Source organism: Clytia hemisphaerica, unplaced genomic scaffold (genome assembly GCF_902728285.1).
Source record: "Clytia hemisphaerica strain Z4C2 unplaced genomic scaffold, Clytia hemisphaerica genome assembly, whole genome shotgun sequence".
NCBI classification, from domain to species: domain Eukaryota; kingdom Metazoa; phylum Cnidaria; class Hydrozoa; order Leptothecata; family Clytiidae; genus Clytia; species Clytia hemisphaerica.
In genome coordinates, this window is record NW_027103418.1 from 190,173 (window position 1) to 216,310 (window position 26,138).

Consider the following 26,138-nt stretch of genomic DNA (forward strand, 5'->3'; position numbering starts at 1 on the left):
TCCTCATCTTCTTCGCAATCAATTATTTCCCGTTATTTTCATTCTACTCTGTTTTCATTCTTATTCACAACAATCATGTCAAACTGAAATATTTAGATGAGTATACTGAAAAACTGGATACGTTAAAACTGATATCACACATATTATACCTGGCCATTCTGGCTCTACTCCAGTCTGTCACTTTGGGTATAGCTGTAGCAATCAATCTACACTTTGTGACAAGCCTTATAACACCTTTTGAATTCGTTGGTTTTGTGGTAGCTGCTACGCTTCAATTCCGCTCACATCAACGTTTAAAAGCAATGAAAAACCGTGGAGAGGCAGACACAATACCATACGTCAATGTGGAAACTCATAAAATGTGTACAGTCTACCTCGTCGCGAACGCCATAGCAAAGTCGCCAGTCTTTTTCGCTGAACTTTCCATCTTCATCACGAAGGAAACAACGAATTCTAGAGCAGTAGCAGTCATGCTAGGCTATGCGTTATCGAACTGTACAAGTGTTAGCAATCCCATCACATTTGTTATCATTAACAAGGAAGCGTGTAAAACGTGTAAACGGTTTCTGCAGAGATACTGTTGTAAAAGAAAGAGACGGCGGATTACGCCTTCGCGATGAAACTAGTCTGTATCAGACTCTTTTTCACACGAAAAGAAGCGCGAAATACCGTTGTTTATAGCCTGTACCAAACTCTTCTTCACACGCAAAGAACCAAGTACAGTTTGTTACAGCCTGTAAAACACTTCTTCGCACGAAAAGGACCGCAAAGTACGGTTTGGTATAGCCTGCACCGAGTTCTTTTTCGCACGGAAAGAACCATCAAGTTTGTTACGGTCAGGCACCATTAGACATTTTCTCGCAAGTCTTTTGCTGCCTCTACGGTGGAGCGATGTTCCATTTTACACATGCAAACTTCTTCCACTAAGGGACGTTACTTTATCCACCTTGATGATTCCATCTTTCGTTTCAAAAGAGCACTCCTACGCACCTGTGTTCCGATGGTTTAGTACAAGAAAGTTGGTACTATCGAGACCCAAAAATCATCTAACCGTAGCAGACCGACCATGGAAAGATTTTTCAAAAAAGCAAAATGATATGTGCTAGGGACAGACTGACGAAATGTGCTACCATTGCAAGGATGGAGGGATTGTATTTTGAAGTTGTCTTGGAAAAGAAGAAAGAAGAAAGAAAAATAAATTGATTGATATTTGTAAAAAGGTGACTATTTTGAGCATCGTTGATTGTATTATACATTTTCGTAAGTTTTTTTGTAGTATTTTTAAGAGATTAACACTTATCTGTTTGGTAAAAGTGTACACTAATTATTACATTATAATAAAGGCCAGTGAAAAAGTTGGTGGATAAGTGTTGCAACCACCTTTGGTAAATCAAAACCATAGTGAAAAGTGAAAGAAATTTTGTTCTTTCAAGGCTTACAATTACGACGGAAACCTAAGTTAAAAGTCTCAACTGTAAAAAAATTATGTCTTCAGACGGAAAAGTTGCTTGTACATGCACAGACAGGGCAGGGGTTTAGTACGAGTAAGTTGGTACTAGCGAGACCCAAAAATCAACTAACCGTAGCAGACCGACCATGGAAAGATTTTTTTTAAAGCAAAATGATATGTGCTAGGGACAGACTGACGAAAAGAAGATAGAAAAATAAATTGATTGATATTTGTAAAAAGGTGACTATTTTGAGCATCATTAATTGGTATATGTAATCACATGATAACGAGTGCAATTCGAGAATAATTGCACGAGTGATTTTTTTGTTATTAATTTTCCGAGTCCGAAAGGACGAGGAAAATTCGAAACAAAAAAATCACGAGTGGAATTTTCAAATTGTACGAGTTATTATGTGATTACGAGCTAATCGCACAATGGGTTTCACTACTTTTTCCTAGTTAGGAAAGTAAATTACAGAAATTACACTAAAAGTTTTAAATTTTTCTTTTATTTCTATGTTTTTCTTTAACTGTTGTTTATAGATTTTTTTTCTCACAAAATGAATTTCGAATGCAATTAAAACGTTCGATGAAAAAAAAATATAAGAAAAAACATTAAAATCAATTTTGTAAACATTGGCGCTTCATTAAGAGTGTGATTAACGATTAATTGTTCTCTACAGGATGCAATTAACGATTAATTGCTCTCTTTGAAGGTGCGCCAAATAAGAAAAAATAACTCATCGTGCGATTATATATATAATGGGATATATTTTCGTAAGTTTTTGCCAGCATTCTTAAGGGTTAAACACTAAATATTACTTTATAATGACCAATGGAAAAGTTAGTGGGTGCAACCACCTTTGGTAAATCAAAACAAAAGAAAAGTTGCGATGCTGACAATCAGTCCCGACAACTTTATTCCGTCCACTATTATCTGGATAATTAAAACTTAAATGAAAACCTTTTCTTGCCACTATAAATACAATGCAAATAAAGTGATTGTAAAAACCGTTATCCATATGGTAGTGTTAGGACTAGTCTATTCGGCAAATTCTTGCATTTCTCCAGCCAAGAAAACTAAAGGGCCGTTAAGCTTAGCTACGTTGCACTGCGACTGGGCTATTGGGAAAAAACATCCGTTTACGGGGACGGAGGTTATATACAGGGTTTTACTTTGTTTTTTTAAAGACTGAGCGAATGAAAAATAACTCGGGCAATTTCTTAGCAAGCCCAGTAAACTTGAGGCGGTAATTTTTTTCGTGCCCTGGACCGGCGAAATTCTATTATTCGAATCTTTCTATATTTGGATGAAAATTTCTAGTCCCTTGAAGATCGAATTACAGAGAGAGTCAACTGAAAATTCATCAAGGATAGTAATACATTTTTCGATACACATCAGATATATATTTTTCTCCCCCTATGGACGTTTTTTTCTGAAAAGGCCAACCGTTTCGTTAAATGTTATTTATGTTAAGTCACAAAGATAAAAGCAAAGAAATACCTCCGCTGTTCGTTGTTACTTTGGGTATATTGAGTCTGGTGATTATCTTGAAGTACTTCTTTCCATAGTTTGACCACGTCAATACCGTGAGTCGGATCTTTGAAAGGATTCCAAGATGAGAAATGTCTGGTTAGTAATGGAAAGCCAAGAGGAACTACAAGCTTGTCCAAATCGTACAGCTATAAGAAAAGAAAAAGGTTTATTGAGGGTATATCTTTATTAACTCAAATCACAAAGTAAAGGCTTCATCAGCATCAAACCCATAGTGTCCTGGTAGGTTGCTCCCTCCCCCTTGAAAATAGACAACTCCAGGTCTCCAAGTAAGTAAGTAAGTAAGTAAGTAAGTAAATGATTTATTTGTCCTAATAAGCGAGACGAGCGACCACACTCATAGACAAAAAAGCTAAACTAAGGAGGTGGCCGTACGATATAGTTACAAGATTGAATAATTTTAAAAGTATTATTTTAAGTAGAAATTGACAAGAAATTTTTCGTAAAAATGCTTTAAAAAAACAAAGTTTAAAAATAAAATAACCAACTCAAATAACCAAATAACTAAGAAGACAAACTGTAACGAGAGCTAAGTATACGAAGACAAAAAGTATAACTTAAGAAAGTCCTTAAGACGATCCAATGCAAGTGTGGAATTGTCATCAAATGTTAAGAAATGTTGAATTTCATTCCAAGCAAGAATTGATTGGTATAAAACTGAGTAATTGCCATAAGTCACTGTTTTTACTTCGGGTATTTTTAAAAGTCCGGACTTAGAACGGATAACTTCATGACGATCAGTATCATTTAATCGCTTATACTCGAGACTTTGCAATAAAGGAGTAGGAAGTTTGTTTTTTAAGTGCTTGAAGAGAAAGATAATATTTAGATATTTGACAAAATCGAAAAAGCGAAGAATCTTGAAATCTAAAAATAAAGGAGATGAATGTGCAGAGAAAGTCATAATCCGAAGAGCTCGTTTTTGAAGAATGTGGACCCTGCGAGCATAGATTGTCTGCCGTTGACCCCATATTTGGGCTGCGTAAGAAAGATGACATTGAGAAATAGAATAATATAATGATGTTAATGTTTTCTTGTCGACATAATGCCTAAGTTTACTGAGAGCTCCATTAGCTCTCTTTAATTTATTACAAACAAAGTTTATATGGTGTTTCCAGTTCAAATGTTCATCCAGATATACACCCAAATACTTGACAACTTTGCTTGGTATGAGTTTGCGTCCATTGACTTTGATTTTTAAGTCATAGTTGATCTTCTTTCGAATCGGACGAAAGATCATAAGTTCAGTCTTACCAACGTTTAATGAGATCTTGTTCGCCTTCAGCCAGTTCATGAGAAGCTTAAGGTCGATATTTGCTCGTTTAGCTATAGGTTTTAAAGATTCATCTCTCAGAAAGAGCATAGTATCATCAGCAAACAGATTGACAAGAGAATATCGAAGAGCAGTATGAAGATCGTTCACATAAAGAAGGAAAAGAAGGGGGCCAAGAACAGAACCCTGGGGGACACCATGTTGCATGCGTCTAGATGTAGAATTTTTACCTGAAACTGAAACAAACTGTGATCTGTCAGTTAGAAAAGAACGAAACCAGTCAAGAGATTTTCCCCGAATACCATAGAAATCTAGTTTAGCTAGTAAGATGGAATGGTCGACAGTGTCAAAAGCTTTTTGCAGATCAATAAAGATGGAACAACCGAAATCACCTTCATCCAAGGCACTTGAGATTTGGTTAACACAGTAAAGAAGGGCTGTCTCAGTAGAATGTCCAGAGCGAAAACCGAATTGTAAAGAATATATGGAATTTGTCTGATCAAGAAAATTTATCAGTCGTTTGTGCATAAGTTTTTGAAAAATTTTGTCGATGTTTGAAAGAAGTGAAATGGGTCTGTAATTTTCAGCATCAAAAGGAGATCCTTTGTTTTTGAAGATCGGAATGACTTTCGCTTCTTTGAGTTGACTTGGAAAAACACCAGTAAAAAAAGAAAGATTGATGATGTCAGTGAAGATCGAAGACAGACTATTTAGGTTAGAAGAAATAATACGATAAGGGATGCTATTGGGACCAGAAGCTTTGTTCTCACTCAAGGACATTAAAACTTTAGAGAGTTCGAGTTTGGAGACTGGCGAGATGAGAAAGTTATTAGGATTTCGACGTTCATTTGATAGCCATTCAGAAAAGTGATGACGTGTGAAAGGGTTTTTTGATCGTATCTTACCAGCAATCGTTGAGAAGAAATCATTGAAGCCTTCTGAGACTTCTTGAGGGCATGAAGAAAGAGAGTCATTGATGTTGAGAGAAATACTAGACCTAGAATTCGAAGAAGATATGACTTCCCGGACACCTTGCCAAAGTTTACGAAGGTTATTAGAGTTTTGTTGAAAATAGCGAGAATAATGAAGTTTTTTACTTGCACGAATGAGTGAAACTATTCGATTACGATAAAATTTATACCTACCTCGAAGGAAAGATTTGAGATCCTTTGCAGAATCAGGAACGCTCAGATAGTCATTTTTGAGATTATCCCTGATTTTCATTGAGGTACGAATGCCACTCGTAACCCAGGTTTCAGCAGGAGATCAGCTTGACGCCTAGTAAGTTGTTTCAAAGGGACATGCTTATCATACAATGAAGAGAAATGAGTTTGAAAAGTGTTAAAAGATGAGTCTACATTCCCCTTGTCGATTTCAAGAAGATTTTCCCAATCAAAACTGTCAAATTCTTCCTTGAAGCTGGCTTCATCAAAGTTAGACCATTCTCGACGAAAAGGAAGTTCAGGCTTAAATTCGGGACCGCAGTCTGTGTTTAGAACCAAAAACTGAGGAAGATGATCGGAAATAGCAACAGTAAGATTTCCAGAGACTGAAGTACAGTTGACAGGAGAGGTAAAGATATTATCAATGAGAGTGCTCGAAGTGTCAGTAATTCTTGTTGGCAAGGTGATTGTTGGTAGGATTTGGTAGGCACCGAGATTGTCGAGAAACGCAGAGTGAGAAAGGTCAGTGTCACAAGTTAAAAGATCGATGTTGAAATCACCTAATAAGATAAGATTTTTATTTTCTTGGCAGGCTTTCTTCAACAAAGGAGATAAAAAATTTTTATTAAAAAGATCAACATCGAGAAGAGGATGTTTGTAGATACAACCAACGATGAAGTTTTTTCGATTCTTCAAAACAATCTCAGCAAAGGTGGATTCAAGATTGCCGCTGTTAGAATTAATAAAATTTTGAAGATCCTCACGAGGTTTGCCTTTAAGAGATTTAGAAATAAAAATGGCAGTACCCCCAGCAGTGGAGACTGCTGGAGTATCAAAAGTATTGAAGCCGCTGATGGAAAGTTCGGTATCTTCAATCTTAGAATGGAGCCTTGTCTCAGTGATACCGAGAATACTGAAATTATGATTAAGATCAGAAAGTAAAGTTGTAAGATTGTCATGGTGTTTTTCCAAAGAACAGATATTTAGATGGAAAGCAGAAAAATTTTTTCTTAAGAGGCAGAGAAGAAAATTCTTGAGTACTATAATATTTGCAATTAAAGTGAGATACATGATCATCATAAGTTATATCGTCTTCTTGATCGTCGACTTGAGAATCAAAGTTAGAAAAATGATTAGATTTTGAGTTGAGATGTTTAAAATAGGATTTTAGATGACTTATGTCTTTACCAATAGGTAGTTTATCCTCAGTTTCAAAATTAGGTAAAGCGTCTTGCCTGCAGAGTTTACAGAGCCAGATGTTTTTTACAAATTTTGGTTCAACGCCGAGGCACTTTGCATGGGATCGTCCCTCACATTTTGGACAAAAATGAAAAATTTGAGTGGTTCTAGAGATTTTTTTTAGGCAAACAGTGCACTTCGCACTTTGCATGCTTGAAGAATTGTTAATCTTGTGTCTCAAATTCTTACTATTAGGAGTTTTACGCTGGTAAGCAGGAAAATATAACGTAGCCTAAATAGTTTGTTTTTCTAGTAAAGGTGTAAGAAATCTAAATTGAACCAACGTGAAAAACTCCCCTTGGTATTTTTCAAGTTTTGAAGTTTCAAAGCTGTACGAAGATTTGACACAAACAAACAGACTTATGGGCTACATACACTACACAATATTATATTGTCAAGCAATATATTGATAGTATATTGTTGAATGTCGGCAATATATTGAAAAGGAGCCCGCAATATATTGTCAGCTTGATTGCAATATTCTAACAATATAGGGGGATTGCTTACAGAAAGAAAATTCCTTTTATAATAGAGCACTTGTTGTTTACTCCGTACATTAAGGTCCGAAAACTATATTGTCGAATGTTGATCACCAATATATTGTGCAGTCTAAGTACAGTAGCCCTTTACAGAAAGAAATTATCCGATTCCTGTTAAACTGAAGTTGAGAATAGGTAAATTGTTTACTTTAAATCGTTGACTTTAAATCGTTGATTACACGAGTAAAAATGTACCTTGAACTCCTCGTAAAAGCTATCTTGTAAGGTTTGGAAACATTGTATTAATCCTTCCAGTGAAAGTGGTTCATCTTTATCCGGTTGCAGTCCTTGTTTACACCTGACATAAATACAAAAATATAACAATTAAGTTGTGGACCTTCTCATCAATTCAAAATATAAGTTGAAGCATGAAAATATGAAAACCTTAACAAGGTTGAAAATTGTATCTTCTCAAATAATTCTCGTGTTAGAAAGGAGCAAGGGAGCAAGAGGACAGAACATAGAGGGAAATATATATCAACTTTAATAAGTGATAGATGATTCCATCAAAGAGTGCTCGATGATCAGGACCAGAGTTTCATACAGTGTACAAGAATTATACATTTTTTTACGATCAATCCAGATATTTCAACATAAAATCATAGCATTTGTCATTTTTCATTTGATAGCTGACGATTCGATAAAGATGAAACTTGAAGTACTAAAATTCAAATTTTGTTTTTTCTTGTACACTGTATATCAACATTAAAATATTATTGCAAGACAATCATTAAAAAATATTTCAGATAACAGTCGATTCTCTAAGTTCGCCACCTTAGGAATTAGGCCATTTATAAGGACAAAAAGATTGGAACTTCCTCAAAAGCAGTCAAAAGTACAATTACAATCTTACAGCCAATTCGATTGACTTCAAAATTTGCCATACTCACCAACTTTGCCAAATCCACAATTTCAATGTCAAAAGATCACAGCAAAATCCTACACCGCTACATCATTTTCCAACAGTACCAGACAATTTCAAAAAATACAAGAAAAAACATAACCCAATGACGGGTTGAAAGCTTCAAAAGAACTTCAATTGTTTAGATAGGCCCCTGACAATTGACACTCTTTTGTTCTTTTCATTCAGTCATTTTTTAGCTTATATCAATTTTATTACCCTTGTACATTTTATAACTCATTAACGTTTTTAATTATCATTTTACTACTGTACAGATTTTTAGAATAAAACTACACCATTTTAATTTTCGTTTTGTGATGCTTCGTCAGCAGTTTTCTGTCGGCGTTTGTGGAGCGAGAGGTGCTTACACGCGCGGGCGATTTTTTTAACCAATCAAATTGCCGATCGGCATTGTTTTGCTTTAGCATTGGAATGTCTTCTATTTTTCAAAATCTTTGCCAAAAGTGGCAAAATTGGCGTTCGAAAAGCGAAAAGAACACAGGTCTCATGGGAACAGTGTATTGTATGGATAAAAGGTCCAAATTTGCCAAGAATGCCAAATTCACCAAGCACATCTTTTTTATTTGGCATTTTTGTTTCAAAAATCTTGCCACATTTGCCAAATTTTTGTCAATCAAATGCAAAATAATTGACAATCAGGGCAAAATTAGCATATTTTGAAGTCAATCGAATTTGTTGTTAGGAAATCAATCAGAGGGATATACATACCTTTCGATGATGGTCAAAACATGTTCCAAATTGTTAATATCTTTTTCTTCTTCGAGACATACCTTTTCCAATCGTTCCACTTCGTGTGTATAATTCACTATGTTGTCACGTTCAAAACGCAATCTACCAATTTGAATCAAAGTAAATGAATTTTAAGAATGCAAGAACATATGATACTACCATGGCGTCCTCCAGCTTTTTGGTCCCCCCTAATATGAGCTAAAATCCCCCATCTGGCCTTTCCCCCCCACCTGTCTTTAAAATTCGTGCTCCCCCCTAATTGGGAAATCCCCCTAGCCGTATTGTATAAGGGTTGCGAAGTGATGATCCAGACTCGCCTCAATTCGCAAGCTACTATAGCAAAAAAAAGACTCTCAAAATCCCAAGAAAGACAGGCTCATAAGCCTGAATGCCCAAACACCAGGCAGGTCTGTATTTATCCTATTACTCCCTCCACTAGGTAGAGGACTGAATATACCCCCTATTCGCCTTTCTCCCCCCATCAAGCTTGAAATTTTCACTCCCCCCCTGGCACCAAAATCTGATTCCCCCCCCCCCATCTTCCTGGGGGGGGGATGATCCCATGACTACCAACACTCCTTTTGAAGACTGAACTAGTACGTTGATACCCTTAGTTATGGCACATTTCTCGAAATTGCGCTTTTGATTTTGGCATATCTTGTAATTTAGGGGAAGTTTTAAGAATATTTCTGATGAAAAATATACCAGATGGCTTAAAAAAATTTTGGACGTTTGATGACTTCCCGAGACTAGAAAAGTTTCAGTCTAGTTTCAAAGTTACTTTTATTAGACAAAGTGTAAAAATACATAAAAGGACTTTTAATTTGACTATTTGAAGTCTTAAGACATGATAAATTGTTGAAATATCGGCAGTTTTTGTGTAAATATGATCAGACTTTGCTTTGGTCTCAGTAGACCAAATTCGAAACTCTTTTCTTGAATTGTATATTAACGGCAGCCGGATTTTACATCACAGGTATTAAATGTGGATGGAATGTTAAAAAAAAGAGATTAATTTCACATTTCATGTAAATTATTAGGGTGGGTCAAGACAATTTTATTAGGTTGGGTCAAGACTATCCCTGCCAGGAGATATGATTCAAGGAACTTACTGTCTGTCCGTTTGTAGGATATCAGATTCTGTCAAATCCACCAACAAATTCAAGTTGTAGATGAGTTCTGGAACATCGAAATCTTTTTCTTCCTCTAAAGTAAAAAGAATGATTATGATTAAAGAGAAGGAAAGGGATGAGAATCAGTGAGAATAGGATTCTAAAGTTCTTTCCGAAAAAAAACCTTGTTCTTGGAGGGAAAAGGAAATAATTGGTGGAAAGACCATTCCGAGTGAAAAAAATTAAACCTTAAAATTGTATAAAAATTCGAAACATTATTTTATATTATGAAAATGTAAAGGTTTAATTTTTTTTTGGAAAACTCAAAAATACATATTTTTCCAATCCATACCGGCTGGTTTAACATCATCCTCAGTATCAGGTTTTGCATGTTGATGAGACAGTGAACTATATCCTTGCAAAACTTTTGTCTCTTTTCCTGTCATGTCCACCACCTAATTACACAAAAGAAATATCATTGGTCTTATGTTGATGGATGGTTGGTCAAAATGATCAATACTTAAAAACCCAATGTGACTTTAAGATCAATCCGGAGGGGCTACGACCTAACAGGCGCCGCGGCTCGACATTTCAAGTCGGGCCCCATAATATAGTGTCTAAGGAGGCACCACAATGATTAGTCAAGATGGATGAAATATCTGAAATAAAAAGAAGTTTACAAATCGCTTTCTGTAAATTTGCCGAAAATATTTAGTCGCTCAGGTTGAACTCTAACAAACTCATTGGCAATATCAATCAGGGATAGTGAGTCTAATGTTTCTTTGTGTTCGTCATAGTTCAATTTTTTTTTTTCTAACTGACTTTTCAAAACATTTGAAAAATTAATTTTTTACTTCAAAAAAAATTCTTTACTCTGAAAAAAATCCCTGACCGGCCCTACCGCTGCCGCGGCGCCTGCCTAAGACTAGTAGGCCTGACTGTTGGCATGAAGCAAATACAGAGGTGTAAACAGATGTAAAGTGTATTAAATCAATAGAAATTGCTACATTTGAAAAAATGTTTTATTGAAAATAGAGCACTTTGAAAGCAGTTTATTACCAGAAATCTCCAAAAATTGATATTGATATTGATAGACTAGATTACCTTAACATTACTGTGTGAGAGAAGAGGAGCCAAAGATTTAGTCTTTCCACTTTTCTTGACCTCTTCTGCTGTTTTGTAAACATACTTTGGTGTCTTCTTTTCCTGAAGAATCAATAGAAATTAAAATGAGAAATGTCACCCTCGAGGCCCCGTCCTAGTTTTTAAATTTTCCTTACAATAGTTATAGGAAAAGTTTCATTTCTTTTTTGCAGTCGATTCTCTAAAGTTCGTTTGCTCCTTGCGACATCTAGGCAAGTTGTAACAACAACAAACACATCCATCAATCCTTTTTAGGAGACTGGTGACGAATGAAGAAATTATTTCGAAAATAAAAGGTGCTAGAGTGCTTTGGTGAAGAATTTAAGCAATAAAGTAACGTCAAATTAGTTGAGGACGAAGATTTTGCAAGTTTTCCTCAGAATACTTAGAAGAAAAAGGGTAGCCAATCAGAATGTACCTGTCCAGTCTTTTTCCATTGATGAAGTTGTTCAATTTCTTTTTTGATTTCGTTTTGTTCTTCCTCGTCTGTATCATACACAGGCTAAAAATACAAGTTTTGTTTTTGTTGTCATTCCAAAGTTTGTCAAAAAAGAGAAGCTAACTAGAGAAGCTGAGACCATCATTTCCAATTGAGCAAAATATTTCTATAATATCTGAACTGAACAAGGGGATGTCAACCAAAGAATTCCACTGTCGATCGAATTCTCAATCGAATTGGATAGCGCTAATCTAAGTAATTGATTGAAATAATTTGAAGCCAGTACAAAATATTTTCCCTTAGTTAATCTACTTGCATCGATTCGATCAAAATCAAATTCGTTTTAGTGAGTTGAAATAGTAACAACTAAAGAAATGTGTTATTCCAAACCTCTGATGAAAATTTATTTTTGGGTCTTTCAGCTCCATAATGGCCAATAGCACCTCTGCCGCCTCGCTTGTGTGCTTGCACAGGTTCAACAATACCCTGAAATTAAACAATTAGTAAGTCCAAAGGTAAAAGACACAAGGTATAAAAGATACTTCTTATCTCAATACCAAGTAACTTACTTTGAGAGTGTACTCGTTCTTTATACATGTGAAAATCATTCAAGGAAAAAAGTCTTAATTACAGTGCTGACATGGTTTTTGCATGTAAGCAAACTAGAGTATACTCTTATAATGCAAATTGATTTTGACATTGGCACTGAAAAGCTTTAATGAAATTTGAATAAGATGACAAAGAAATATTTGAATAATTGATAAACAAGTTAAACAAAAAGCAAGATAAACATTCTTACGTCTTCAGTTTTTCCAAGACCTTTTCCTTCTTTATAACCCATCTATGAAAAGAAATCAATGGAATTCATTAGAATGGATCATTTCCAAAGTTGGCGAGCTAATGAACAAGAGATTATACTGCATAGTTTCCCCCCCATTAGGAAATACATTTGAAAATTCAGACCCCCTTAAGAAATGATTTTAAAAAAAATTTTGTACATAATTATATAATTTTATGAAAAACCCGGCCGGGGGGGCCTTACGTAGGTAGGAAGACTCCTCCTTAAAGCTTTTTTCACATGCACCTAAAAATTTACCTAAGACCTTGAAGAGTGGGGAATTTCCTTAAGCTTATGTAGTGTTTTAAGGCCTCATGTAGAGTTTGCTTAACATTACTGTGTGAGAGAAGAGGAGGGAAGTCACGTAAGACCCTCTTAATCAAGAAAATCTCTACATAATGTCGGGGAAATTCCCAAAAGACAGCCTTACAAACGATTTTCCGTAATGTCTAAAGTAAAATTTTTACGTGCATGTGAAAAAAGCTTAACTGGCAACCTCCTCCCCCTTGTCTAGATTTCATCAAATCCAAGATCATAGGATACTATCAAATCTTTACACTTAATGGTGAATTCAAGTGAGAAGATAAACAATGTCACCTTCTTCATCATCTTGCTGGCAAAGCCATTTGAGTATTTTTCCCATGCTCCAAAATTTCTGAAAAGTAAAAAAAAACAGTAATAATAGAATAAATAGAGCTTGAGAGCAAAGATATGGTAGTATTTTTTTGTAAATGCCAACACAGTCAGTCTTTCTGTCTGAATTCATTCAAAAAACATACCTCTCTTTAATTTCTGGGAAAACGAGCAGAGATATTAAATGCAATTTTCATTTTCAAATTAAACTCAGACAGCCATTGTATATCATAACACAATTTCTTACATAAACACAGTAAAGGCAGTTGTTAAGTTTACAAAATCTTTAGAAAGAATGCAATGTAATAATTAGTCAAAATGATGAAATGCTCAAAAACTAAAAACTTACTTTGAAGCTTTCCTCAACGATGGATCTAGAAAAAGAGATGCATACACAAACTTTAATGAAGAATTAAAGAGTCAAGACTTGATAAAACTATATGTTGTAAAATATTCTTTACAATCATTATGGGTTATAGTTGTAGGATTTGTTAAAACAATTAGAAAGAATCTTGATAATCGTTACCATTGAAAGTGTAAGACTTATTTTTCGTCTTTTCTTGTTGAGACTGTTCTTTTACTGGTTCTTTCTTTAAAGCAGGAAACCCCATATCTTCTGCTTTAACCTCTGCTTCTGAAAAAGATTCAAGAAAGAAAAAAAAAGTTTCAATCAATCCAAAAGGAGAAGAGCTTCGATTATTAAACAATTGCTATTTTGAAAACATCCATTTCAATTGTAAAACAAAATTGCCTAAAATTGCCTACAGAGAATGGAATGTGTGGCATTCATTTATCATGTATAGGATACCTTATACCTTACCTTATGATTGCATCGATATGAAAGGGCTAATAGCTCTGTTAATAGAAGAAAAAAGATTTTTCATTCCGAAACAGTACCTTGTTCTTTTTCTTCATCTTCATCATGAAATTTACCACCACTTACAAACCCCATTGGAACATCAGCTTGTAAGCCGAATTTCTTTCGTGTTTTTTTCTGGTAGTTGCCTTCCTCCTCATCATCAGAGTTGGCCCACACACCGTAAATAGCTTGTTCTTTAGTTTGTTTTCTATGGAATCCTGGGTTTAGTTCACTTTCCAGATCCTGGTCTGTGATTTCAAATGCTTCAACCTCATCACCACTTGACATTTTTTGTTCTATTTCTAAAAGTTAAATTATATTTTGTATTAATAAATGTTGAGTAGAAAATACAGAGCAATTTTTGAAACTAGTCTATTCCCAGCGTATAGGCTTTAAAAAAGACAATGGAGTCTAAATATCTTACTTAAAAAAAGTTTTAAAAACTGAGTCATAACATAAGGGAAAGACAAGGATGTCAGCTCTGTAAGATTTCTATCATCTACATTAATGGAATAAGATTTAAACTTCTAAAGTATTGTATAACAATTTAAGTAGGTATGAGATTCGAAGAAAACAAAAAAGTGAGAAATCAAATAGAATTTGTCTCGTCTAAGGGAGTAGTCATAACTTACTTATACCCAAAAAGGAACGATTTAAAATAGCACAATGTACATCATGGTTTTAAGAAATAAATTTCTAAACATTGAATTTGTACAAAGTAAAATTGGTGGTGATGGTATTCAAAATATTCTAGATAGCATAAAATGTTCACAAATCATATTCTAGTCATCAAAAGTGTTTGGTAATTGAGATAATGGATCACTAAGATCGATTTTCTTTCTGCCAAACATGCGAGTGTATGTTGGAAGATTTGGTGGATAGTTGACAAGCTTTTTGCGTTCGATATGCTCCATCATTTTTTGATTGCAATCAGTTAGGAATTGCTTCAAAATACGATCATCTCTCTCCTTAGTGTGCTCATGGATCTGGCGAATCCATCTAGTGATTATTGGCTCTTTGGCAACAGCTTCTTCTTCTGCTTCTTGATTCGGGCTGTAGTTATGTTTAGAATGAAACAAAGATTCTTCACCCCATGGAAATTGTGTTTTTCGGATACGTATGTGTTCATAATCTATATGTTCTCCATGCTCACCCTCATGCTCAGTAAATATAATATGTTTAAAGAACAAGTATCCACATACTGGCAGGCCAACTAATGCACTTATCCACTTCCATTGCACGGCAGTTTCCTTCGCATGATCTTCGATTGCTTTTTGTTCAGCAGCAAAGCTAGATGATAATCTACATCTAAGTTGTTGTAAACTCCTCAAACGGAGGAAGGACATTTTATTTATCCCTAAAATGATAGCAAATCGAAAATTAAACAATACCTGAAGTTTAAATTGAAATGATGGATTGGCATTTGGCAGAAGCAAAGTATCCTGCTTCTTAGAAATAGGGACATGTTCATGCAAAACCTTCAGCAAGGGGTTAGGTTTTGAAAATGTTAAGAAAAGTTTTCAATCATATCTGAATATTATATCATCCTAAAGTATTGTATTGATAAAAGAACTAAAGGTACATTTGTACATTTCCCGGGGGGGGGTACTAGGGTTGCGAGCTGACGGGGGGTGCCGCCCGACTTTCGAACTTTGGACCCTTACCGGGACTAAAAAGGAGAAAACAAAGGAAAATTTTGCGAATTTTGCGTCCCTTAGCGGGACAAATTTGACCAATTTTGACCAAATTTCGATCTTTCAGGGGGTAAAAAGTTGAAATTTTCCTATTTTTCCGACCCTTAGTGGGACTGAAATTTGATTTTCTGATTTTTCCGACCCTTAGCGGGACTTTGGAAGTCCAAAAAAGGTACCCTTAAGGGTGGCACATACCGTACCCTCCATTTGCCTAAGTACCCCCCCCCCCGGGTACATTTTGACCCATAAGTTTCAATCACTTTTTGTAAGATGATTATTAGTTATTCCACCAATAAGATTGCCCCATTTCACACGAACCTTCTTTTTGGGCCACCATGGCCCAAAATCTCACCCTTGATTAACACCTCTTTCACTTGTTTCAATTCGTGATCCTAAGCTAAGGTGTAGACTATTTCTCATCTTCAATTCTCCTGAGAAAGCGGAAATTTAAAGCGAGACAACCCTGTCAACGCACCGGACTTTACAAACACCGGACAAGCAAAGTACGCTGTCGTGTGCATTGTCCGGTGTCCAGTCCAGTTTGAAAAATTAACATCAAACAAAATGTTTTCGGGGTAACACACCGGACTGTCCGGTACGTCTCAGCAGGTTCGTAATGCGAGAATTACGTAGATTGTCAACCAACAAAGTTAGGAATGACAGACAGAATGTAATGTAAGAATGAATGTAACACACCGGACTGTCCGGTACGTCTCAGCAGGGTCGTAATGCGAGAATTACGTAGATTGTCAACCAACAAAGTTAGGAATGACAGAAGTCAGAGAATTCAAATGCGACAAAAACCTCGCAGGTGAAAAAAAGATAACTTTTGAACTTAAATTTTGCTAGAAGGCTGTAGAAGGGAGAAAAAAGTGCTGAGGCGGCAATCAAAAATATGTTCCATTCGGGTCCTAAAACATCTTCAAATCCAGTCGGTCGGTTGGTCGGTAGTAAATTTTGTCGGATTTTTAAGATCTAGTAAATCCTGATGAATCAAGTCGGCAATCAACAGAATCTTATGCCGACATCTTTATATGCCAAACTAAATGTGCGTGTACATGTGTTAACCTTTAAAGCGGCCCTTATTTTTGGCCCCCAGGGTATTGGCCCTACCGCATTGCTAAATTTTGACATGAAAATTTCAATAAGGGTACATGAAAAAACTTGAACAGAACTCAATGTGGGTTAACTAAACAAAAAATTTGATTCAAAGACATGCTCCGTTCACCCGTGCCCGCCATTATGGGAAAGATCCGAACCTGCGAACAGCGCTCGAAAAAACCCGACGATTTTACCGACTTTCCAAATCAGGTTTTCTTGTAAATAAACAGTCGGTCGGACGACCCGAACGCAACATTTTTTTTTTTGCCGCCTGAGTTGATCTATGAAGTTCAAAACTTGGGCAAAATGAAGGGAAGGCCAAAAATTAACGAAGAAAGAAAAGTCTCCTAGTTAAGAGAAAGAAATTTCCCACTTAAGAGACCTTCTCTTAAATAGAAGTATATCTCTTATCTAGGGTATAATCCTTGATTGCGTTTTGCGTTCCCAAACCAAACGCACGTGTTCTGGAGACGCTACACTCCCTAAAAGATGCCCCTTTAAGGCTCCGAACCTCTTTTCTCTGAAACGCTAAAGATTTTGTTCAATTAGTACCAAAAGTCAAAATTTCTACCAACTGGGTGATCACGCTAACTGGGTACCGCACTCTACTGGATGGGAAAGCCGGACAGTTACATCAATATGCCAAAAACATTTTGTTTAACCACCTTCACTTCAAGATAGGCCACCATAGAATGAACTTCCTTTTATAGGATGAACCATATTATGGTTTTCAGCCTTGCACTCCATCAAAAAAAAAGAGAAATTTGAAACCTTTATTATTTGAATGCATGCCTTTTTAATACTCAAATATAAAAAATTAAAATAATTTTAAAGGTAAGTTTCGTTCACTAAAAGAGCACTCCTCCCGCCCGCGCAACTTGCAAAAACCTCTCACTGATTGACCTTATTTGATACCGTGACTGGTCCTAAATCCGACAGACCAGCCTAAATCCGATCCCCCAAATAACTGTTATAAAAAAAATTCTATGTTTACAAATTAATTCCCTCTCCAAGTTGAACAATAAACTACTATTATTGCAAGAACTCACGAAACAAAACATGTAACAAGATGACTATATAATGTCATGATGTCAATTAATGTGATCAAAAAGTGTGAGTTGTAAAAATAGTCACCTCTATTATTCTGAATCTGCTGCTCGTGTTTAAAACGTTAACAATTTTGTAATAAAAAATTATGTTTTGTATAAGAAGCAATTATATTGTTATTTGGTTCAATTCGGTTCAGTGTATCAAATCTCTCAGTTTAGTTGACAATTCAGTATCATCGATGCGTCACAGCAAAAGGTTTGTTTTTATTTTAGTTTGTATCTTTAAAAGACCCCATCGAATTTAGGCAGGGCTGTCGGATTTAGGACCACTCACGGTACTTGATACTTGCTGCTAAAAGTCAAGGGATGATGAAGATCCTTTCTGTCACCGTTCAAACTAATTTTTTTCCATTTAACAGGAACAGCAAAATAAACATTTAAAAAAACCGAAGAAACACTGCTTAAGATTGCTTAGATGCGTAGCAATTTGATCAATTTCAGATTCTAAGTCCGTGTTTCGGTTTCTGGTAATTTTTTTGCTGTTCACTGCTATGGTACACCATTTTAAAACGGCATTTTTCGCAGTCCTAGCCACAAGTGTTACGCGTAAGCCAAATTGCGTTTTGCGAACAACCTCTAAATTTCCGAGTACAGGAGAAAAAAAATCGAAATTCAAAATGGCGGCCAAGCCCACGCTGATAACTATCAAAAATCTTTGTTTTTCAATCAGCTATTGCAGCTCAATAAATCAATGAAATAATTTGAAATAAAAAGTAAACAAACCTTGAACCTTTCATGAATCCAAATAAATAAAAGTATTCATCTAAAGAAAGCAAGAAACAAATGCTACTTCGAAAATAAAATCCAATCCAAAATATTTTTATTCGTACGTGAAACGCTTTTCAAAACACAAACCGCAGGTTGGACCATTGAAGGATCCAAAAACCAATCAACTGACAAATGACAGTCAAAAAATGGCAAACATTCTACAAGATCAATATACCTCTGTTTTTATGGAACCACTACCCAACTATAACTTGCCAGAAATCACCGAAAATCAATCAAATCTAAGTGATATCGACTTCCCAGAACAAAATATTATAGAGGAGATCGACACTTTATCCTCTAATGCAGCAGCAGGACCAGACGCCTTCCCTGCAATTTTCTTAAAACAAGTCAAGTCACAGATTGCAGCCCCTCTCTCTCTAATCTGGAGAAATATACTAGACAAAGGCTACACACCTCAACTTTTGAAAACCAGTTTCATCACACCCATCTTTAAAAAAGGCAACCAAGGCCTACCTGAAAACTATCGACCTGTAGCATTAACTTCGCATGTAACTAAGATCTTCGAGAAGATTGTCAGAAAACGGCTACGAAATCATCTAGAAGAAAACGACCTCTTTAAAACAATAATCGACATGGATTCAGGTCTGGAAGATCATGTCGTAACCAACTTCTTTCGCACACAGAACGACTCATCCATCACATTGAAAAAGGACGTAACGTTGACGTTATTTACCTTGACTTCAGCAAGGCATTTGACCGTGTAGATCATACAATCTTATTCCATAAAATCGAGAGAAATGGTATAACTGGCAAATTACTGCAATGGATCAGATCCTTCCTTACCGGTAGGACCCAACAAGTATCTGTTGACTACATCCTCTCCAAAAAAGCAAAAGTCATTTCTGGCGTCCCCCAAGGATCAGTTCTTGGTCCACTTCTCTTCCTGATAATGATCCAAGATATTGACACTAACATCCTACATTCATTTCTATCTTCATTTGCCGACGATACACGTTTAATGAAGGAGATCTCTAATAACACTGATGTTCAATTTCTACAAAACGACCTTGATGTGGTGTATCAATGGACATCATTAAACAACATGCAGCTCAATGGCTTGAAGTTTGAACATCTTAAATATGGAAAAAATGAAGAACTAAAAGAACACTCAAGTTACCTCTCATACACTGGCTCTCCTATCGAAACCAAGATGGACGTGAAGGATTTAGGAGTCACTCTGGATGTTAACATGACATACAGCAAACACAATCACAAACCAGATCGAGAAAGTCAAAAGTATAATTGCTTGGATCCATCGAAAGTTCAAAACAAGAGATTGTCAAGTAATGCTAACTCTTTGGAAGTCACTGGTACTACCACACATTGACTATTGCTCCCAGCTATGGTCACCTTCAAAAAGATATCTGATCCAATAACTGGAATCACTTCAAAAATCTTACCTGAATGGAATCCCTTCACTTCAACATCTCAACTATTGGGAGAAGCTCAAAGAACTTAAACTATACAGCCTGGAGCGACGCGGAGAAAGATACAGGATTATCTACACCTGGAGCATCCTAGAACAGCTTGTACCAAATTTTAACTATGCTGAAAACAAAGGTGGCATCTTCAGTTACGATGACCAGAGACTGGGTAGAAAATGTTATCTAAAAGAGGTGAACATAAGGCAAAAAAACATATGGAGAGACTCCCTGTCAGAAGAAGGTCCCAGACTATTTAATGCCCTCCCACAATCCATTCGTAACCTCAAAAACTGCTCCAAAACTAATTTTAAACATAATTAGACCATTTTCTCACTACCGGACGAGCCACTGCTGCAGAATTACTTTCCTCTTAGGAGAGCTAATTCAAATAGCATCAAAGTCATGGTCCATCTTTGGATTTCTCAAATTGGATGATTGTTGAGACGAACAAAGAAGCCTTCAAAAAGTATCAAAAAGTAAAGTATAAGTAAGTAAAGATTACATTTCAAAATAAAACGATTTCTAAACCAAGCTAAAGTCAGTGTCTGCCAACTAAAAATTTCTAGCCATTTCCTGTGTGTTAGTGTAGACACAACTTTAATCCGGGGAAATAAAGCGTTTTCATTGGTCTAAAAAATCACGGATGGTCACGTGACGACCCTCGACATGGCCCGAGAATTCTCAGGCCAAAACTTTTATTGGAATGCGCATAAAGCCCGAGGATGGCCCGAGCATGGCCCAAGTTCACGCGGGCCACACACTTTTGAAATCATGATTTAAACCCGCATGTAATTTCAGGACTGCATTTTTTCAATATTTTCTCTAGAAAAACTTGATTTCACTTAAATATTTGCTATTAAACTGGTCCTGGTTTTAAACTTTGAAGAGTGGTCCACGAGGAGTTTGTTAAGTTTATTTCGCAAGATGAACTGGATGAAACGCGACGAAATAAATTAAAATTAACATTTTCACACATTTTCAACGTCATTTTCACGTTTTAATTTCATTATGACTGGACAAGCTGGATTAATCAATGGAATCTTCTGACACAGGCACAAAGGTATAGGTTGAACAGTTTACGTCTTAAGTCGTAGCCCGAACGTGGCCTGAATGATTCGGGTCAAGTTCGGGCCAAAAGAATTGATAGGGTCTCTCGGCCCAAACATGGCCTGAAGAGGCCCGAGAATTCTTGGGCCATATCGAGGGTCGTGTCACGTGACCAAAATTTTTATCCAGGGAAATGCCGTGGCCGCAATGTTTTGCTTTAGTCAAATTAACCATTTTGTTGTTTAGATTTGAGCGGGCAAAATTTCTGTACAAACCAAAATATGGCTTCGTTGGAATAGGTCGTGGCTTCTTCACAAAGACGAAAGACAGATTTGGACTTATTTCGTACTTTCCAGTCTCTTGTTTGTAGTTTTTCTGACTTTCTGGATCTTTGTGAGTTATTTTCTATGTTTTCTAACTTACTGAATGACTTACCGACAGATCGCCACCGGTGGGATTCGAACCCACTAAATGCAAAGTTCCGATGTTTTGAAACCCATTGCCTTCACAAGTGTTTCAACCGGTATTCCAACGAAGCCATATTTTGGTTTGTACAGAAATTTCGCCCGCTCAAATCTAAACAACAAAATGGTCAATCTCACCAAAGCAAAACATTGCGGCCACGACATTTCCCTGGGTAAAAATTCTGGTCACGTGACAATCCGTGATTTTAGACCAATGAAAACGCTTCATTTCCCCGGATTAAAGTTGTGTCTACACTAACACGCGGGAAATGGCTGGAAAACGAGAGAAAAAAACGTGGGGCTCAAATTAAATTTTTCTTCCTTCTTGCGGCAAACATAAAAGACTTTAATAGGCCATTTATTTAGGAAAGGGGTGTTATATCATAACTGAATTATGTAAGTAAGTGATATTTTAAGTAACAAGCTCATTAACAATTTTATTTTGAGGCTTGTTTTTAAAAACAGAACCCCCGTGCTATAAGATAATCTCATTTTCTTAACTTATGGACCCAATTTGAAGTCTTTGTAATACAGATCTTTTGGCAGTGTAGTTGCAGCATATACAAGAATTGGAATCTAAAGTCTGAAGTCGTAACTCCTTGTCAGTGACCCCGCAGAGAAGTTTTTAGTTGGCAGACACTGACTTTAGGTTGGTTTGGAAATCGTTTTAATTTGAAATGTAATCTTCACTTTAGATGAATACTTTTACTTATTTGGATTCATGAAAGGTTCAAGGTTTGTTTACTTTTTATTTCATATTATTTCATTGATTTATTGAGCTGCAATAGCTGAATGAAAAACGAAGATTTTTGATAGTTATCATCGTGGGCTTGGCCGCCATTTTGAATTTCGATTTTTTTTCTCCTGTACTCAGCAATTTAGAGGTTGTTCGTAATACGCGATTTGGCTTACGCGTAACACTTGTTGTGCCTTATCCACTGCGCCACGGATTCATGCCAAGAATGCGCTTCTGACGGCTATTTATATTGTACAAACTGCAGACCAGACTGTATTAAGAGAAAATCACAAAAGAGTGCTTGTTTCGAGCTCCAACCCTAACCCTAACTGATAATAACCCAATTCCTAGCCAATCTGATAGCATACCACGTGCGTTTGCGTAGGGTAAAATGGCGAAATGCGAAAATCGAATTTGGCAAAAAAAATTTGAAAAATGACCCTACAAGATTTGACTATATCTTTTTATTCCATGAAGAGATTACTTTCAAATAAAAGATATATTAACAATGAATGGGTAAGCTTTCTAGAAATCCAAACATAAATTGCATAGCTTTTACCAAAAAATAGCACTTTAGGATCAGAAACAGTCAAAAACCACTTTTCCAATTTTCTTGCGATTACAGGAATTAATTCTTTTTGTTTGATCTGAAATTTTCAGTAGGGGTGGCCATCATGGTTCCCTTGCTCATATCAGGGGGGCCCGAGACGGGGGTAAGAGAATTAAAGTTTCTAAGTAAAATCTTAATTATCACCCAAAAAAGTGCCTTTTTTATGGCCATATCTTTTAAATAGATTGTCCCAGCCTTATCCCTCTTTCAGTAAAGCTTCCTATACCTTTTGTCCTTCAGAAAAACCAAAAATATTGGCCTTAATTGCTTGCTTTCAGTTCCTGTAGCCCGTAGTGTGACCCCCTATATTTCTATTTGTGACCCCCTGTATTTCGCGCGGGTTTTTTAATAGAGATGTCACATGACTCAAATCCCGCAGTCTTATAGACCCCTTTCATAATTTTTCAGCTTGTTTTGATTTTCTCGCTTAGTCTTCTTTTCTGTATGGTCTTTTTTAACAAAATCTGGAATAAAAGAGACAGAATTCGGAGGCAAAGTTGGAGGCATATTGCCTCTATCATCCAAATTTGTAATATATTTTATTTAGGCTAAACAAGGTAATCCAAAACATATGGACATCACATGAAAGGGGTCTATTGGACTAGAGAAAGCGTAAGTGAAATCGCGCGATCTGATTGGATGAAAAAAGACCGCGGGAGCTGGAAACGAATGGAATTCTCTAGAATTCTCATTCCAAAACAAAATGGCGGCGAGAAAACCACGTCTTTTGCTTTGGACGAAAGGTTGTAAATTCTGGTTGATTTTAAGGTTTTATCTTATCTTATCTCATTTACTTTAATTAGTATAGGCTTCTTCAATGTTTGGGGAAGGTAAGTCTGTAAAAGTTATTTGTTTTTCGGTGGAAAAAAGTGTTTAAAAAAGCATTTTTTGTGCTCTAAGGTTTATTTTTCTTCGCAAATTTTTGTCTTCATCTTAAATAGATGAACGAGTATTTGACTGATGCTTATGATTTTTTCATAGAACATAGTAAAACTATTCAGGAACTTAGACCTTTTTACAGAATTTCAAAAAATCTGTTAGTTCTGGAGATATATTGAAAAGTTTAGACATGGGTAGTTTGCGTTTGTGTTTCGCGTTCCCAAACCAAACGCACGTGATACGTAACCACACCCAAACCACACCCATACCCAACCCTATCTACCAGGTCGCCTGCAGGTCCTGACACTATTCCCGCATACCGGATCCGAAAAATAGATACATGTCTTTCGTCTTTATGAAGAAGCAAGCCTTCACTGTTGGAATACCGGTTGTTGAAACACTTGTGGCTACCAAACCGAGAAAATTTTCGTGGCTTCAAACCAAACCATTCAAGGTCATTTTGACAAAATCATCGGTTTTAAGATGTGATTTATATAGCAAATTTTCAATATAGCAAAACTGCTTGGGTTCGCGCGCACTCATAAATTCACTTCACAATAATCAAATAACCTGATTTGAATTTCCTTTTTTGATTGATTTGCCAACAAGTTTTGTCTATGATTGCAAGTATCTGGGCTCGTGTATTGGTTGAGTTGACATTTCACAGGTTAAGGTGAGGTTGAGGTAGGTTGAAAAACGTTGAATGAAAACTGGAAAACTTTGAAAATAATTCCCAAAAAAACAGTTGAGTGAAGTAGATGCAGCTCGCACACCATTTTGATCACATCTTTGAAACATTCTTCAAAACCTGTTTGCATGTATTTGAAGCATCCTGAAAATAGAAATATGATTTCTCGACGGAACCGATTTTCATTACATCATTGTTTTCATGAAACTGAAAGCAGTCAATTTTTTAAAGCACTCAGTCGGTTCGACTTGTAAGAAATAATGCAATCTGTAACCAGAGGATTAGGTACTCATCAAGCAGATACAGAGTTTGTATTACGATCAACTTTTTTTCGATAATCTAGCGGAGTTGAACTCAGCTGTACATCAGCATTTATTTCAAGAAATATCAAAACGAAACAAAGTGCTAAGCAAAATTTTTCTAGTAATGATGATAAACCAGAACCACGTTCCAAATTCAACGCTTTGAATTTCTTCTCAGATGAAATTGATTGGAATAAGTTAAAGGAAGATTTGAATCAAATTGACTGGGATGTAAAACTTAACAGTGATGATCCACAAGAAATTCTTGAAAGTATCAATCAAATATGTTTGGACGTATGCAGAGGACGAATACCAATCAGAACAACCAAAGATACCAGGAAGAAATCAAAAGTTGAAAGATATCGCCGATCTCTTACGAAAAGAAGAAGAAAAATTACAAAGCAATTTTTAAAATGCACGTCCCAATCAAGAAGACTAAATAACAAAGGAACTTTTGACAATTGAAAAGGACTTACAAAAATCGTTTAGGGATTCCAAGTGTTATGTTGAAATATAGCAATCAATTCCATAAAGAAAAACTCAAAATATTTCTTTGCTTATGCGAGAAAGAAAGCAAAGATAAAAACGAAAATTGGCCCTCTGCTGAACACAAATGGTGAATTGACGCAACGAAGCAAAGAAATGGCTGAAATTCTGTCAAGACAATATGTTTCCGTCTTCAGTGCACCAAAACCATTCGATATAATACAGAGTGAAAATGATGAAGTCAACGTAGATATCATTTTCAGATCTACAAGTTACAGAAGATGATTTAATAAAAGCAATCAACGATCTGTCCCAAACTGCAGCACCAGGTCCCGATGGTTTCCCTGCAACCTTTCTCAAACAATGCAAAGAAGAACTTTCTATTCCTCTTTGTATCCTCTGGAGACAAAGTTTGGACAAAGGGATTGTCCCAGACGAACTTAAAAGATGCACAATCACACCAATCCACAAAGGAGGTAGCAGATCACTGGCATCAAATTATAGACCAGTAGCCCTAACATCCCATGTCATCAAGATATTTGAAAAAGTACTCAGAGCACATATTGTTAAGCACATGGATGAAAATAATCTGTTCAATCCCAATCAACATGGATTCAGAAGCGGGCGTTCATGTTTGAGTCAGCTTTTGGAACAATATGACCTGATACTAAATATATTGGACGAAGGTGCTAATGCGGATGTTGTGTACCTAGATTTTTCAAAGGCTTTTGACAAAGTAGACCATTCAATTGTCCTACGAAAAATAAAGAAACTAGGAATAGATGGAAAATTATTACAGTGGCTAAAGTCCTTCCTAACAGAGAGAAAACAATCAGTGCTAGTGAATGGTGTCACTTCTGAATCACAACAGGTCATTTCAGGAGTCCCTCAAGGTAGTGTTTTGGGACCTTTGAT

At 36.1% G+C, this 26,138-nt stretch overlaps 1 protein-coding gene across 1 annotated transcript in view; it reads right to left on the reverse strand.

The window, feature by feature from the left end:
* Positions 1 to 14,204, reverse strand: part of LOC136797760 (tuftelin-interacting protein 11-like) — a 28,741-nt gene extending 14,537 nt beyond the window's left edge. Inside the window, exons 1-13 of the mRNA XM_067054351.1 lie at positions 13,933 to 14,204; positions 13,562 to 13,669; positions 13,385 to 13,409; positions 13,000 to 13,057; positions 12,364 to 12,405; positions 11,955 to 12,050; positions 11,544 to 11,627; positions 11,087 to 11,188; positions 10,335 to 10,437; positions 9,983 to 10,076; positions 8,850 to 8,972; positions 7,415 to 7,517; positions 2,955 to 3,133 (exon numbers count right to left, since the gene is read on the reverse strand). Coding sequence (XP_066910452.1) covers positions 2,955 to 3,133; positions 7,415 to 7,517; positions 8,850 to 8,972; positions 9,983 to 10,076; positions 10,335 to 10,437; positions 11,087 to 11,188; positions 11,544 to 11,627; positions 11,955 to 12,050; positions 12,364 to 12,405; positions 13,000 to 13,057; positions 13,385 to 13,409; positions 13,562 to 13,669; positions 13,933 to 14,182 — 1,367 coding nt within the window. The 5' untranslated portion in view covers positions 14,183 to 14,204. The remainder of the gene's footprint in view (positions 1 to 2,954; positions 3,134 to 7,414; positions 7,518 to 8,849; positions 8,973 to 9,982; positions 10,077 to 10,334; positions 10,438 to 11,086; positions 11,189 to 11,543; positions 11,628 to 11,954; positions 12,051 to 12,363; positions 12,406 to 12,999; positions 13,058 to 13,384; positions 13,410 to 13,561; positions 13,670 to 13,932) is intronic.
* Positions 14,205 to 26,138: the final 11,934 nt, after the last annotated feature.